At 38.7% G+C, this 14,055-nt stretch overlaps 1 protein-coding gene across 6 annotated transcripts in view; it reads right to left on the bottom strand.

The window, feature by feature from the left end:
• The window catches only part of SETX (senataxin), an 84,861-nt gene that overhangs the window by 11,102 nt on the left and 59,704 nt on the right, over positions 1-14,055 (bottom strand). For 5 of the 6 annotated variants that reach the window (XM_081279649.1, XM_081279650.1, XM_081279651.1 and 2 more), the window contains 8 exons: positions 13,287-13,388; positions 13,073-13,188; positions 11,961-12,032; positions 8,920-9,069; positions 7,054-7,161; positions 3,688-3,875; positions 2,834-2,926; positions 1,161-1,325 (listed from right to left, as the gene is read on the bottom strand). In XM_081279649.1, the coding sequence (XP_081135775.1) occupies positions 1,161-1,325; positions 2,834-2,926; positions 3,688-3,875; positions 7,054-7,161; positions 8,920-9,069; positions 11,961-12,032; positions 13,073-13,188; positions 13,287-13,388 (994 nt within the window). Of the gene's footprint in view, positions 1-1,160; positions 1,326-2,833; positions 2,927-3,687; positions 3,876-7,053; positions 7,162-8,919; positions 9,070-11,960; positions 12,033-12,088; positions 12,533-13,072; positions 13,189-13,286; positions 13,389-14,055 lie in introns of those variants that run through there. The other variant, XM_081279654.1, reaches the window with a different exon arrangement.

The following is a 14,055-nucleotide window of genomic DNA, read 5'->3' as shown; positions in this document are numbered from 1 at the left end:
AAAGGCTGTCCAGTTTTCCTAGATGTCTTCTATTAGATCAACAATTTCCTACTTTGTTCAATGTTTTTATCATAAAATGGTATTGAATTCTGTCAAATGCCTTTTCTCTGTCTACTGGGATAGTCATGTGGGTCTCTTACTCTATTAATATATATATCACACATATATATGTATATCACATTAGTTTCCATATGTGGAACTAACCGTGCACTCCTGGATAAATCCCACTTAGTCATGATGTACTATCCTTTTAATATGCTGCTGACTTCAGTCTGCCACTCTTGTTTAGCATTTATGCATCTATAAAGGATATCAATCTACAGTTTTCTTGTGATGTCTTTTTTCCCTGGCTTTGGTATCAGGCTGAATTTTGCCCTCATAAAAATGAGTGCTTGCCTTGCATGCAAAAGGCCATGGGTTTAATCCCCAGCTACACACACACACATACACACACACACCAAAAAAAAAAAAAAAAGAGTTTAAAAGTGTTCCACTTCTTGGATCCAAGGACTGGTGTTCTTTATTCTTATTTGTTTATTTTTTAATTTGGTAGAATTTACGAATGAAGGCTGGTCTTGAGTCTTTCACTATCAGGAGGTATTTGATTACTATCTCCACCTTTTTACTTATTATATACATCTGTTCAGATTTTCTCTTTTTATAGAGTCAAATTTTGGTCATCTCTGGGTTTCTGGGTTAAAAAACTCTTGAGGATATTTATATATATATTTCAGTTGTTGATGAACCTTTATTTTATTCACTTATTTATGTGGTGCTGGAAATCAAACCCAGTGTCTCACCTATGTGAGGCAAGTACTCTACCAATGAGCCAAATCCTTGAGTTAATGGATTTCTAGTATCTGATCCTTAATTTTCACTCTACATAAAAAACTACTTATATTCAAAATGAAATATGACTTTACTAGTCTCTCTAGAATTAAAATTCAGGTCAGCAAATCATGGAACTAAAGTGAAAAAATCGTGGAGATTTTTTAGCCAGTTCCACTGTCAAGCACAATGTTGACATTCCAACTGGCAGGAGGTGCCCGTCTCCAGGGCCCAGGACTCACCCAACAAGTCTAGGGAAGCTGGTGTCCCAGGCTCCTTCTACCCTGTTACCACTTCACCACTGCCCAGAAACAGATGTAAATATATCTCACCCTTTCCGATCAAACTCTTTGTCCAAATCTTTCTGAATCATTGTCTTCTGAGCCTTGTAATGGGTTATTATGCCAATGTTTCGAAAAGTGACGTCTCTTCTTTTGTCTTTAATAAGTTTAATTATTTCCATCACCAATTTTATTTCTTGAACATTTACATATGAGCTAAATAAGATTTAAAAAAAGGACACATGAAAACTAATAGCATTCTAATTGCTAACAAGTCCCACGTAGTTTGCTTCCCAATACAATGAAGGGCAAGCAAGATAGACTCTCTCTTTTATTGAGCCAGGACTGACTCCAGGAGGATGTTATAATGACCATTAATATTGGACATACAAATAAGCATTAAACTGCACAGTGAAACATGAAGATTTAGAAAGGGGAGAGTCTGGAGTCAAATGAAGTTTAGTCACCAGTATTTCCACCTGTTAAAACACAGATAGCAGTAGTGAGAGCCACAGTATCTATAATAATGAGAATATACACAACGAGTAACACCATTTAAGGATCTGCTACCCGCAACACACTGAGAAAGTGCCTGGGATGTGTATCTTCCTTAATTCCCCATCACTGGCCATGTACCATGGGGTCAGGAAAATGCCACCTGCAGAGGGTAGATATGGACACTGTGGCCCCCGAGTTGAACATGGGACCCTTGCTGGCCTTTCTGCACTCCCAGCCCATCCCCCAAATTATGTGTTCTCTCACTGGTACACCAGACCCAACACATACCAATACCAAGGGACAAACTTCACATGCACCGAATGCTTGAGGCTGTCCCGTCTTGTTCTACAAGTCTCAGATAAGAACCCACTATTCTCACTCCCAGTCTTACTATCTAGACAACCCTGTAACCCGGCGATGTCTTCCAACCCCTGAAATCGTCATTTTCTTGGGTTGCTTCCTGGGTCAAGCCTCTCTGGTCAATATTACTCCTACAAGCTGTCAGGGCATTATCTGTAATCTGACAGCTGACTCCTTCTCTGTCTTAACTTCTGTACTGAATGTTTCCCCTTTCCCCTCTTTACCTTAATACCTGCTTCTCATCTGAGAATGGTACCTGCTCTGCAGTCCTTTCTGGCAGAGTGGAAGCTGCATTTCCTACCTCACGTTGGGGAGGCAGTGTTTGTACGTGGGTTAACAAATGCTGCCTCCGGACTATTCCTCCCCTGCTCTCTCATAAGAATCCCTGGCTCCTCTGATATCTCTGCTACTTAGCAATACCACCACTCCTTTCTGCTGTTAGTTACAAACAGCCTGAACATGGTCCCTTATTCCTCACCCCAGATCCTTAAAGTATCCCACCCAACTTTTGTCTCTACTTCCTTACTCCCACTCCCACTTTAATTCAAATGAATCTATCTTTTCCTTCATGGCATTCAACGCTTCTGAAATGACCACTCATCTAGGAGACTGCCTGATTAACATCTGTCTCCCCCTCAGACCACAGCAGCCTCGCAAAGGGGCTTGTCTGCTTCACTCACTGCCCCAACTCCACATGTGGCTCCTCAAGTAGGAACATCACCCCTTGACACAGAGAAAGGACAAGCTCTTGACAGTGCTCTGGCACGAGGCAGAGATGTGCATGGGAAACATTTTTAACACAAATCTAAATCAGAATAATGTAGAATTCTGAAACCTTCACTGGGGAATAAAGAAAGAGAACATACTCATTATCCCGTCTTTCTGAACCGTCTCCAACGTCAAACACAAGGTAAGGTTGGAATGGCCAGTCTGATGAACATCGGCTGGTTTCAGTCAGCCTATAGAAAAGCAGTACCATTCAGAATGTAAGTTACAAGTACAAATTTTATTATTATTACCACCATTGTGTGTGTGTGTGTGTGTGTGTGTGTGTGTGTGTGTGTGTGTGTTTGGGAGGGCGCAGGGACTGCAGAAAGTAAGGGAATAAGAGAGACTTTCTGGTAAAATATACAAAATAGATTTTACTTCTATTCTGGTGCTAGGAAAAGTGATCATTATTATTTTTTTTTGGTGGTGCTGGAGCCTTGTGCATTCGAGGCAACACTCTACCATCTGAACTATATCCCAGCCTCAGGCAAAGTGATTTATGTAATCAAAATGTAGAACAATTATGACTGGGAAGTTACTCATAACACTGTAACAAAAAAGGAACCCACAGAACACTATGTAGAGTAAGGTTCAGTTTTTTCCCTCAAAATTTAAAAAGAAAGTAAAAGACATGCACAGAAAGACTGGAGGGCTGGGGCTATAGCTCAGTGGTAGGCGTATAGCCTGAGGCCCTGGGTTCCCGCTCCAGCACCAGCACCTCTACCCACCAACATGAGACTGGAAAGAGGCTGAAACACCTTCAGTGATTACTTCTGATTACTTCTCGCCCTTCTCACTTTGTTCATCTGCACTTGATCTAGTCCACATGTTGGCACCAATTATTAGAGGAAATTAATAATAAAAGTTAAGGACAGTTAAATGGCTATTTAAACAGTTAAACCTACAAAAATTAATACACAAAACAAAAACTTACAAGCAATGGGAAACCCACCTATTTGTTTTCAAACTTCTGTTATAAACATAATTAGAAGGGAAGAGACATATATCTGGATGCATCCTGTACTGAATAGTGAGCTGTAAAATCGGCAGTCTGCCAATCGTGTTCTGCTCTACTTTCTCTTCCAGCAGTTTGTAGAAGCGAGCCATCATTGACTGGTCATAGCCATACTCCTGTGCTTTCTAAGAGGGGGAGAAATACAGCAATAATTAAAAAAAAAATTGTTTATACCTTTTTCACAGCTATAAAAGCAACTACTGAGCTCTAATATGAATATGGCAGTTCAGGTGGTATAAGATTACCAACAATCACAGATTCAGAGAAAGGAGATGTGTCTGGTTCTAATTCTCAAAAAATCTTGAATATAAATTGAGGTATGTGGGGATGTAGCTCAGCTGGTAGAGTGCTTGCCTGGAACGCACAAGGCCCTGGATTCAATCCCCAGCACCACCAAAAAATAAATAAATAAATAAGCTGAGGTACTTTCTCCTTTTTTAGAACACCTACACACTGTTTATGAAAGGGACATGATCTTGGAAATGAACACAACCAGTGCTATTGTGATGTTAACAAAAGCCATCCAAAAAAATCAATGATGAAGGAAGCCAAGAAATTTAATGCAAATTTTAACAATTATTTCTGGGGTATACCCTTCATTTGTAGAATCACTGAATGCCATTATAAGACCTGTATCTTCATTCACTCATGTAGTATGTACTGAACATCTACAATCTAGAGTACTAAGACTGCTAAGGTAAATCACATCAAGTTTCACAGAACCTACATTCTAGTGGGGGAGCAGACTGCAAACACACTGAAATGATTTCACAAATCAAGTACTGAGTTACAACCAGCATTGTGAAAAACCATGATATAAATGACAAATGAAGAAAACTGTCTTAATGCTATCACAGTTAGGCCTTGGGATATAATTTTCAATGACAGCATCATTCAGAATTCTAAAAATCTTCTTGAGTGACGCTGAAGATATTTGCTTTGAAGAAGTCTGTGTAAAACTTGAATAAGGCTGCTTTACAACCTATGATACTGAAAAACAAAGCCATTCTTCTTAATATATACTTTTTATTTATATGTTATTTTGAATAAATTTGTGTAATTAAAATTATTATTACCAGAAATTTGACAGTTTCATCTATATCCCCCAAAGTTTTTATTTATTTGAATTAATCTAATTTGGAATCTTTGGGAAATCAGAGAAAGAACTTATATAGGATAGCACATCGAACTCGAGGAAAAAAAACTTGAGTCCATTCTACAAAATGACATAGATTTATTTATATATTCTGACATAAAAGAATGTCCCTGGATCTATTTACTGATTGAAAGAAAGCCACTGTGCATAGAACTATCCCACCACACTTAAAACAAAATCCTACATATAAACACACTCAGGCATACAAACCTTATAACCATCTTATACTGTTATTTCAGTGACTCGTTTTACTGACTGTTATTCACTGGAACAGAAGCTCCAGGAGGGCAGGAATTCTGTCTGTTTCCTTCACTATTATAACTCCACATCTGATATGCTGGCACTCAACACACACATACTGAAAAGAATGAGTAAGTGTGCAGAGACTGTCCTCAAAAATCTGGTGAAACACTACTCGCAGTAATTAGCCCTGGAAAGAGATGGCTAGAAAGGCATTGTATGGAAATTAACTTTGTAATAAACTTCCCTCAATAAGCCTGTTCTATTTGTTTGATAATTAAAAAGCACAAATAGACAGATTTTTACCATTCTTGCAGTTTTTATCAAGCATCAAAGTAGGCAGTCAAGTCGAAACCAACTAACAATTCCTTCTCACTGCATGCTGAGGCCCCTCCAGAAGTAACATCAAGTAAACTCTGGGAGTCCTACATGATATGGGAGAGCTGTGGTAGTGCTCACTCTTCACTCTTCTCCATGAGCAAAGCCGCAGCCGCTCTTCCCATAAACACAGGCTTTCACTCGGAAACAGGTGTGTCTCTGGGCTACTAGCCTGCTCATGTACCTGTGCTCAGATGTTACACACGGGGTTGTGCTATGCTTTTAAATAATTTGAAGGAAAAAAGCATTAACAAAAACCACATGCCAATTATGTCCCAAAATTGAAAAGAAATACTCTGAAAATGACCCTTTCCAAGGGATTACAAGGCCACTACTCTTTTATTACTACTCTCATATTTGTATAAATTATGTATCAGTAAAGAACACACTAAATTTCAAAACTACGGTCTAGGCCTATTCAGATGACCCCAGCCGTCTACTGAACGCCAGCTGTGATGTCCATCCCTGGGAGGCACGTTAGTAGGAGTAAAAAAAGCCTGGATGGACTGCAATCCAGGTACACACTCCCTGTAGGCTGGATCTACAACAAGGAAGATTTCTTTTTCTGTTACCTTCACTTTCAAATGATGTGAGGGCATAGCTGTTTTCTTGTTCAATGGAAGAGAGAATTCTAAAATTGAATATGTATCCCCAAATAATCTGTTTATGGTGCTTTCCTCAAATTTGTGCATAATTAAATATATCAGGAAGGCTCGGATTCTTTTTCTTGCACCATAAAGTTTTTCTTTTATGTTTTAGTGTTTGTGTTATTAAAATATACAAAATATAAGCTGGGCGTGGTGGCGTGTGCCTGTAATCACAGCGGCTCAGAGGCTGAGGCAGGAGGATAGTGAGTTCAAAGCCAGCCTTGAAACAGTGAGGTGCTAAGTCACTCAGTGAGACCCTGTCTCTTAAATAAAATATTAAAAAAAGGCTGGGGTTGTGGCTCAGTGGTAGAGTGCCCCTGAGTTCAATCTCTGGTACAAAATAAAATAAAATAAAATATACCAAATATAGCCCTTAAAGTAGCTGCAGTTTTCCCTTTCCCTGGAACACTGGTGCACATGGACTAGTCCATCGAGGATTCCTGTCTCCAATGCTTACATGCTCTAAACCCCAACCATAATTAAGCCCAACAATTGACAAAGGGACCCTAGCAGAGATTTTTACTTATTAAGACTCAGACAAGCACTTATTCTGTTTTCTCATGTCCTACTATATTTTACTACATAATCACCATGGCTTTTATGCCAATTTTTTATTTTTTGCAAAAAAATGGGGTATAACCATAATGAGATGCTTAAAAAAAAATTGTCAGTGTAAAAATCATTTACTGCTTAACTGTCTTTGATGCAAGATTAGGATACACAGAATACCTGCGAATATGTGTTAATGCAGTGGTGATGATTATGCAGTGAAATACGGCATTTTCCCTCCATACAAGAGATGACAATCTAAGAAAGAACCACCTTCTGAAAACCGACGACAAAAAAGCCCCTTCAACTTCTGTACAGAACAATGCAACGCACCATGGAAATGACTGTGGGAGGGAGCTGCTTGGGGTCGCCCACCAGGATGAGCTTATTGCAGCGGTGAATGAGCGGTGTGAGAGTCTCCACTTCACAAGACTGCCCGGCCTGGATGAGAGCAGAGGGAAGAAGCAGTCTTAGTTACCTTTGCTACTTATTTATCCACCATTCATAAAAGTACCACACCATTTCTATACCAGAGAGAAGGTTTTTTTTTTTTTTTATGAGAAAACAAAAAAACAGCTGGGCACATAATCCTAGCAGCTAGGAAGACTGAGGCAGGAGGATCATGAGTTCAAAGCTTCAGCAAGGGCGAGGCACTAAGCAACTCAGTGAGACCCTGTCTCCAAATAAAAATACAAAATTAGGCTGGGATGTGACTCAGTGGTCAAGGGCCCTTGAGTTCAATCCCTGGTACCCCCCAAAAGAAAAAGGGAAAAAAAAAAAAAAAAAAACAGGGGCTGGGGCTCAGTGGTGGAGCGCTTACCTAGCACGGGTAAGGCACTGACTTTATCCTCAGCACCACATAATAAATAAATAAATGTTTAAAAAAAAATGAAAACAAAACAACAACAACAAAAATCAAATTTTCTAAGCACAATTAAAACAAAACAACATATTTTTTGAAATTAGCCACAACAGACACTACTATCACTTGGGAACCAGCAAATTACAAGGTTATGCACGTTCTAGGTTTGTGTTCTTTGTTCCTGCTGGGTATGAAGCTGGGAAAATTTTTTCCGCTCTGAAATTCTTTTAGAACTTTCATCTCTGAAGTTCAAGAGATACACTAGGTGTTGTGTATCTTTCCTCCCTGTCCTCAATAGGATGCTTCAATCACGACATTCAAGTTTCTCTTTAATCCAGTGGCATTTTCTTCAATTATTTCATAACTTCCACTTTCTCTATTTTTTCATTTTGGCAAATATTGTTTTAAATTTTATTTCTATTTTTTATTTTTTTTCGTGGGTGGGGGGGCACCGGGGATTGAACTCAGGGGCACTCGACCACTGAGCCACATCCCCAGTCCTATTTTTGTATTTTATTTAGAGACAGGGTCTCACTGAGTTGTTTAGCACCTCACTTTTGCTGAGGCTGGCTTTGAACTTTGTACAGTTATGAGCATAACTGTACATATTTCTGGGGTACGATTATTGGATCTTGGATCTTTTGGATCAATTCTCTGTTTCTCATATTCCATACCTTTCCTGACTTTTCATTCTGGAAAACAGCAATTACCCAATAAAGGTATGCTAAATGAAAATAAACTAAGAATAAAGGATGTTAGCTGTAAACACTAAGGCTGAAAGTCATCCAAGGTTATAAATAAGAAAGCCAGAGATGATTTAAAGCACAAAGGAAGAAATACGTAGGTTAGATACAAATAAGTACTTCTAAAGGTAACCAGAGGTTTCAAGTAGTATTTAAAAAGTCACACAACAGGGATTTTGTTAAAAAAAACAATCAGGCATCCTTAAAACTGCACTCCCAAACCGGGTGGTGCATGCCCATAATCCCAGCGGCTCAGAAAGCTGAGGCAGGAAGATCACTAAGTTAAAAATCAGCCTCAGCAATTTTCCAAGACCCTAAGCAACTTAGGGTCTTAAAAAAAAAAAAAAAAGAGGGCTGGGGATGTGGCTCAGTCCTCTGGTACCAAGGGGGGGGGGGGGAAGAGTACAATCCAATACTGGAAAGGCAGTTTTTAGAGTGGACCATTAACAGCATATTACAATGTAAGAAAATACACATATAATGGCAAGTAGAAATCAGATGTTAAATATTTTATTAACATCTCAGCACCTACAATTATTTAGGACTCACTCCTCACAGCACAAGTCAAAGCAGTGTGGCCAAATGCTCACTGACCTCATCAACGATTACACAACTGAAGGGGACACCCCCCTGCCCTCGAAAAGCAGACTCCAGCAGCAAACCACCACTTGTGCTCAGAGTGCAGCAGATGATATGGGACTCCAAAATGATGATGCTCTGTGTTTTCTGTGGGCGACCTTGAACCTAAGGGGACAAAGAGAGGTCCATCACTCCCAGTTGTAAATAAACCCTAACCACAATAGGATTATTTACTATAAATCACCCACTATTTTAATTTTAATATATTTTTAAAAATATTTATTTATTTATTTATTAGTTCTCGGCGGACACAACATCTTTGTTTGTATGTGGTGCTGAGGATCAAACCCTGGCAGCACGCATGCCAGGCGAGCGCGCTACCGTTTGAGCCACATCCCCAGCCCCAATTTTAATATTTTTTAATTTTTAATACCCATTAAAATTTAGGGGATGCTTCTGATCTACAAAACAGCAGGACAGCATTCAAGATAATCAGAAGCTACCAAAAAGAACACTGTACTTTGCAGTCTAAGCTCAAAATATGACTTAGGCACAGGTATATTTTTAAAAATTATTTACAATTTGATTTGGTCAAAGTAGATTACAATGCTTCTTATAGCCTGATGTATAAAAGCAGGCATCAGCACAAGTAGACATTAAATAATTCTGAGTTGTGAAGCAATTATCTGAATAAAACCAGGATTAGAACTAAGCGCGAATGAACATTTTTCTCTTAGTTTTTAAGTATCTACTATAATATTGTAGCTTTATAAAAGCTAGTACCAACAAAAATGCCTGTGAACCAGACAAATATTTTACTTCCACAGTAAGAAAAACCACCTTGGTCTACCTCTCTGATGAAGGCCAATAGGCACGACACCTCACACTGTATACCAAGTTCCTTTAGCACTCAAGTTAATAAACTGACATTCTTATTAGAGGTTCAGTTTGCCTAATTTGGCTACGTGGAATTAGCGACTCATCCCATTGGATTTCAAGGTATGTACATGAGCTTTAGGAACAGGGTGCAAACAGGGCCCTCCAGTGCACACAGGTGAAATACTGTCAGATACTTTTCCTCTCAGCCATTCAGAAAGTAACCTGCCACACACAATTTTAACAGACCATAGGAAAATGAACTTCATCCTTACATTTGTAAAGATTAATTTGGGGCTCAGTTTAATTTTTTAAAAAATATTTTTTCTTTTTTTGTTTTAGGTGGACATAATATCTTTATTTTATTTTTATGTGGTGCTGAGAATCAAACCCAGTGCCTCACACTTGCAAGGCAAGTGCTCTACCACTGAACCACAACCCAAGTCTTCACATAATTTTTTTTAGTTTAAATAAAGAAATTGTAAATGGAAATATGAATTAAATTGAACTGCTTTTTCTCAGCTCAAAAATACTAACACTAGCAGTGGCTATTGCCCTCTCCCCCTTGAACCTGCTTGACTTGATAAGGCTACATTCTGATGATCACCAGGTTCAGCCTAGCTTCAATTAGTCTAATTTTTATCTAATGTTTTTACATCCAAAGAATACTGAGAAACAGCTATATAGTTAGTTCTCTGTACCTGTGAGGTCCACATTTAGGAAGTCTACCAACTGTGGACTAAAAATATCTAGTGAAGAAAATGCATCCATACTGAGTATGTACAGGCTTTTTCTCCTTGTCATTATTCACTGAAAAATACAGTTGGGTAACTATTTACAAAGCATTTACATTATATTAGATATTATAAGTCATCTATCTACACATGAATGAGCATAGGTTATATACAAAAGCATCCTTAGATTTTGGGGTGTGTGTGTGTGTGTGTGTGTGTGTGTGGTGCATCCTGGAAGATAAGCACAAAGAGCATGCTTTAAGCCAAGAATGGGGCGGGGCATCAAGCTGTCCTTATGCCCAGCCCTAACTTAGTGAGGCCCTAAGCAACTTAGACTCCATCCCCCAAAATAAAAAGGGCTGGGGATGTAGCTAAGTGGTAAAATGCCCTTGGGTTCAATCCCAAGTAACCCCCCACCCCCAAAAAAACCAAAAAACAAAAATCAAGACAGAGTGGAACTCTAGAGGCCTCACAGTTGCCACCCTTGTCCTAAAACTCACACATGTGGTTTTCACACATGTGGAAAAAACACCCACATACCTAGATTCATCAACTATTCATTTGGGATAGCAATTATCATAACAATTGTTTTTTGCAGGACGTAGGAAAGAGAAAGAAGGCACATTCTAAGAGGTATTATTCATATTTATCCAGGTCTAAAAGAGGAAGAAAAACAAAAACAAAACAAAAAAACTACAATCACCTCTTTCTTAGAAATATCAGAACGTGCAGGGCATGGTGGCTCATGCCTGTAATCCTAGTGGCTCAGGAGGCCTAGACAGGAGGATCCCAAGTTCAAAAGCCAGCCTCAGGGCTGGAATTGTGGCTCAGTGTTAGAGTACTTGCCTTGTATGTGAAGCACTGGGTTCAGTTCTCAGCACGGTGTATAAATAAATGAATAAAATAAAGCTCCATTAAAAAAACATAAAAAAAAAAAAGCCAGCTTCAGCAAAAGCAAGGCCCTAAGCAACTCAGTGAGACCCTGTCTCTAAATAAAATACAAAACAGGGTGGGGGATGTGGCTCATGTGTCCCTGAGTTCAATCCTCTATACCCTCCCCACCCTGGAAAAAAAAAAAAAAAGAAATCTCAGAATGTGCAAATTCATTCATTCTTGGGTTAAAGGGAGAAAGGTAGATTACACTATTTTTTTTTTCCAATTCTGTAGGTGTTTGCACAATGAATACTTTTAAAAATACAACTTGAGGGGCTGGGGATGTGGCTCAAGCGGTAGCGCGCTCGCCTGGCATGCGTGCGGCCCAGGTTCGATCCTCAGCACCACATACAAACAAAGATGTTGTGTTCGCCCAAAACTAAAAAATAAATATTAAAATTCTCTCTCTCTCTCTCTTTAAAAAAAAAAATACAACTTGAAAAAAGCCCTTAAGTTGTGTGAACTATTTCATAACATGAGAAAACAAGAAAATGCCATAAGTGAAGTACTTACCTCTTTAATTTTAGAAGCAAGTTCTTGCCTTTCTTTTGAAACTCTAGCAATTTTTTCATCTAATTCTTGCCTCTGGAAGAAAATCAGAATGCCATCATTAAAACTAAACTCAGCACATCACAGTGCTTTCCAATGGACTGTTCATATGTGAAAAGAATGAGCCTAAAAATATTTTACCAATGACAAACTTAACCCAGCTTGTTTTCTCTTTACCAGTTAAGTCTGGACCCACTCTCGGCATTGCTGGGCAAGACACAGTCATGCATGCTATTTGTCTGCTTAGCATTCTACCCCTGGGGCATCATTCCTCCACTCATCTCCAGGTGGTTCAAATGAGGTTGTCAATCACACCCCAACCATTCCTCCAGCCACAAGATGAGCACCCAATACAAGGCTGGCTGGCAAATCATGGCACCCATTCCCTTAATTACAGGGATTAGACCTGCTTGGCTACCCAGGGACTAATCAGAGTACTTCCTTGGAACTGATGCATAGATGCTGGGAGAGAGACCTTCTCTGGGGTTTCTAAGCTGGGATGGTGGAGCCCAGAGAATGCTGGCACTTGTCTTCTCCTGGAGAAGAAATGGTGACACACAGAGAAAAACAGATCAAGGGGTGGAGAAATAATATCATTTGAGCCTCTGGATCCAGCCATATCTGAAGCTAATCCACTCCTGGATTTCCCAGGTATATGAGCCAATAAATTTTCTTCTTATTTAACCTAATTTGAACTGGGTTTAACTTACAACTGAATGACACCTAATAAATTCAGTGTACCTTTAATATAATTTGGCCTATGGGCCAAATTCAATACACCATCTGGTTTTGCACATAAATACAGCACATCCATTTGTTTACACATTATCTATGATGGCTTTCCAAGTACAACAGAGCTCAGTAGCTGCAACAAAGACCAAATGGCTCAAAAAGCCACAAATGTATTTTCCTGCCTGTACAAAAAGCTTGCTAACCCCTGATATAAGGCATACCACTTTTGTATACATCTTTACATATGAATCATGCCATTTGCCAATAAAATGACATAAAATCCTCATAAACTGTGCATCTCTGCATTATCACTAAAGATCAAGCATTAAGAAATGTTTCCATACCTGTATTTCCCGTCCTCCTCGGCACAGAGCTCGCTGGCGTGAAAGCTCATCAAGCTGATGATCTAGATACTCTTTTCTTCTATGCATCTCCTGAACATGAGAAGGTAAGTCTTTTTCTAAAAAATAGAAAAGAAAAATCACATGCTAATTTGAACAATATCTTTACCACACAAAGGAAACAAAAACACAAGGGTATGCCATATTTAGCACTTACTCATTCTGTGGTTGACTTGGCTGTCCAGACTGAATTTTAGGACCTCATTGTTAATAGACTTTTCTGGACCCAGTCGTACTAAATTAATATCACCACAGTTTCCTGTTGATAAAAATCACAGTTAAAGGGCTGGGGTGGTGGTTCAGTGGTAGAGTGCTTGCCTACCATGCATGAGGCACTGGGTTCGATCCTCAGCACCACATACAAAACAAAGATGTTGTGTCCACCGAAAACTAAAAAATAAATATTAAAAATTCTTTCTCTCTCTCTCTTAAAAAAAAAAAAGATATTGTGTCCACCTGAAAAACTAAAAAATAAATTTTTTTAAAAAAATCTTATAAGGACACTATCAATAAATCCTGTCTCCATAAATAATATCAATTTCTAAGCAAATATATTAACAGTCAGAAGGTTAACTAGGTAGCAGGGGCCACAACAGATTCTCAAATTCAGTGCTGTTTCAGATATTCTTCTCAACAACCCCACAGGGCGAGTACTTATCACTTCTACCTAATAAAAGCCAGCAAGATTACATAAACAGTACACTGCAGAGCTGAGATTATATTATACTAATGCTTTTCAAATTATGTTCTGTTTAACAATCACAACAAAATACTGGGGAAATGGTAAGTTAAAATAAAGCAGTTTTCTTAACCAAAGACTATTTCAAGGATTTTCATGTATGACTATGTATTTGAATTTCCAAAACAATCTTATTTGATAATCAAATCCTTTTTTGTAGAATACTCAGAAAGATTTTTTAGAACTA

This window comes from Spermophilus citellus, assembly GCF_964194105.1.
Source record: "Spermophilus citellus genome assembly, chromosome: 2".
NCBI classification, from domain to species: domain Eukaryota; kingdom Metazoa; phylum Chordata; class Mammalia; order Rodentia; family Sciuridae; genus Spermophilus; species Spermophilus citellus.
The sequence above is the reverse complement of the archived record's forward strand: the minus strand, read 5'-3'. Positions and strand labels throughout refer to the sequence as shown.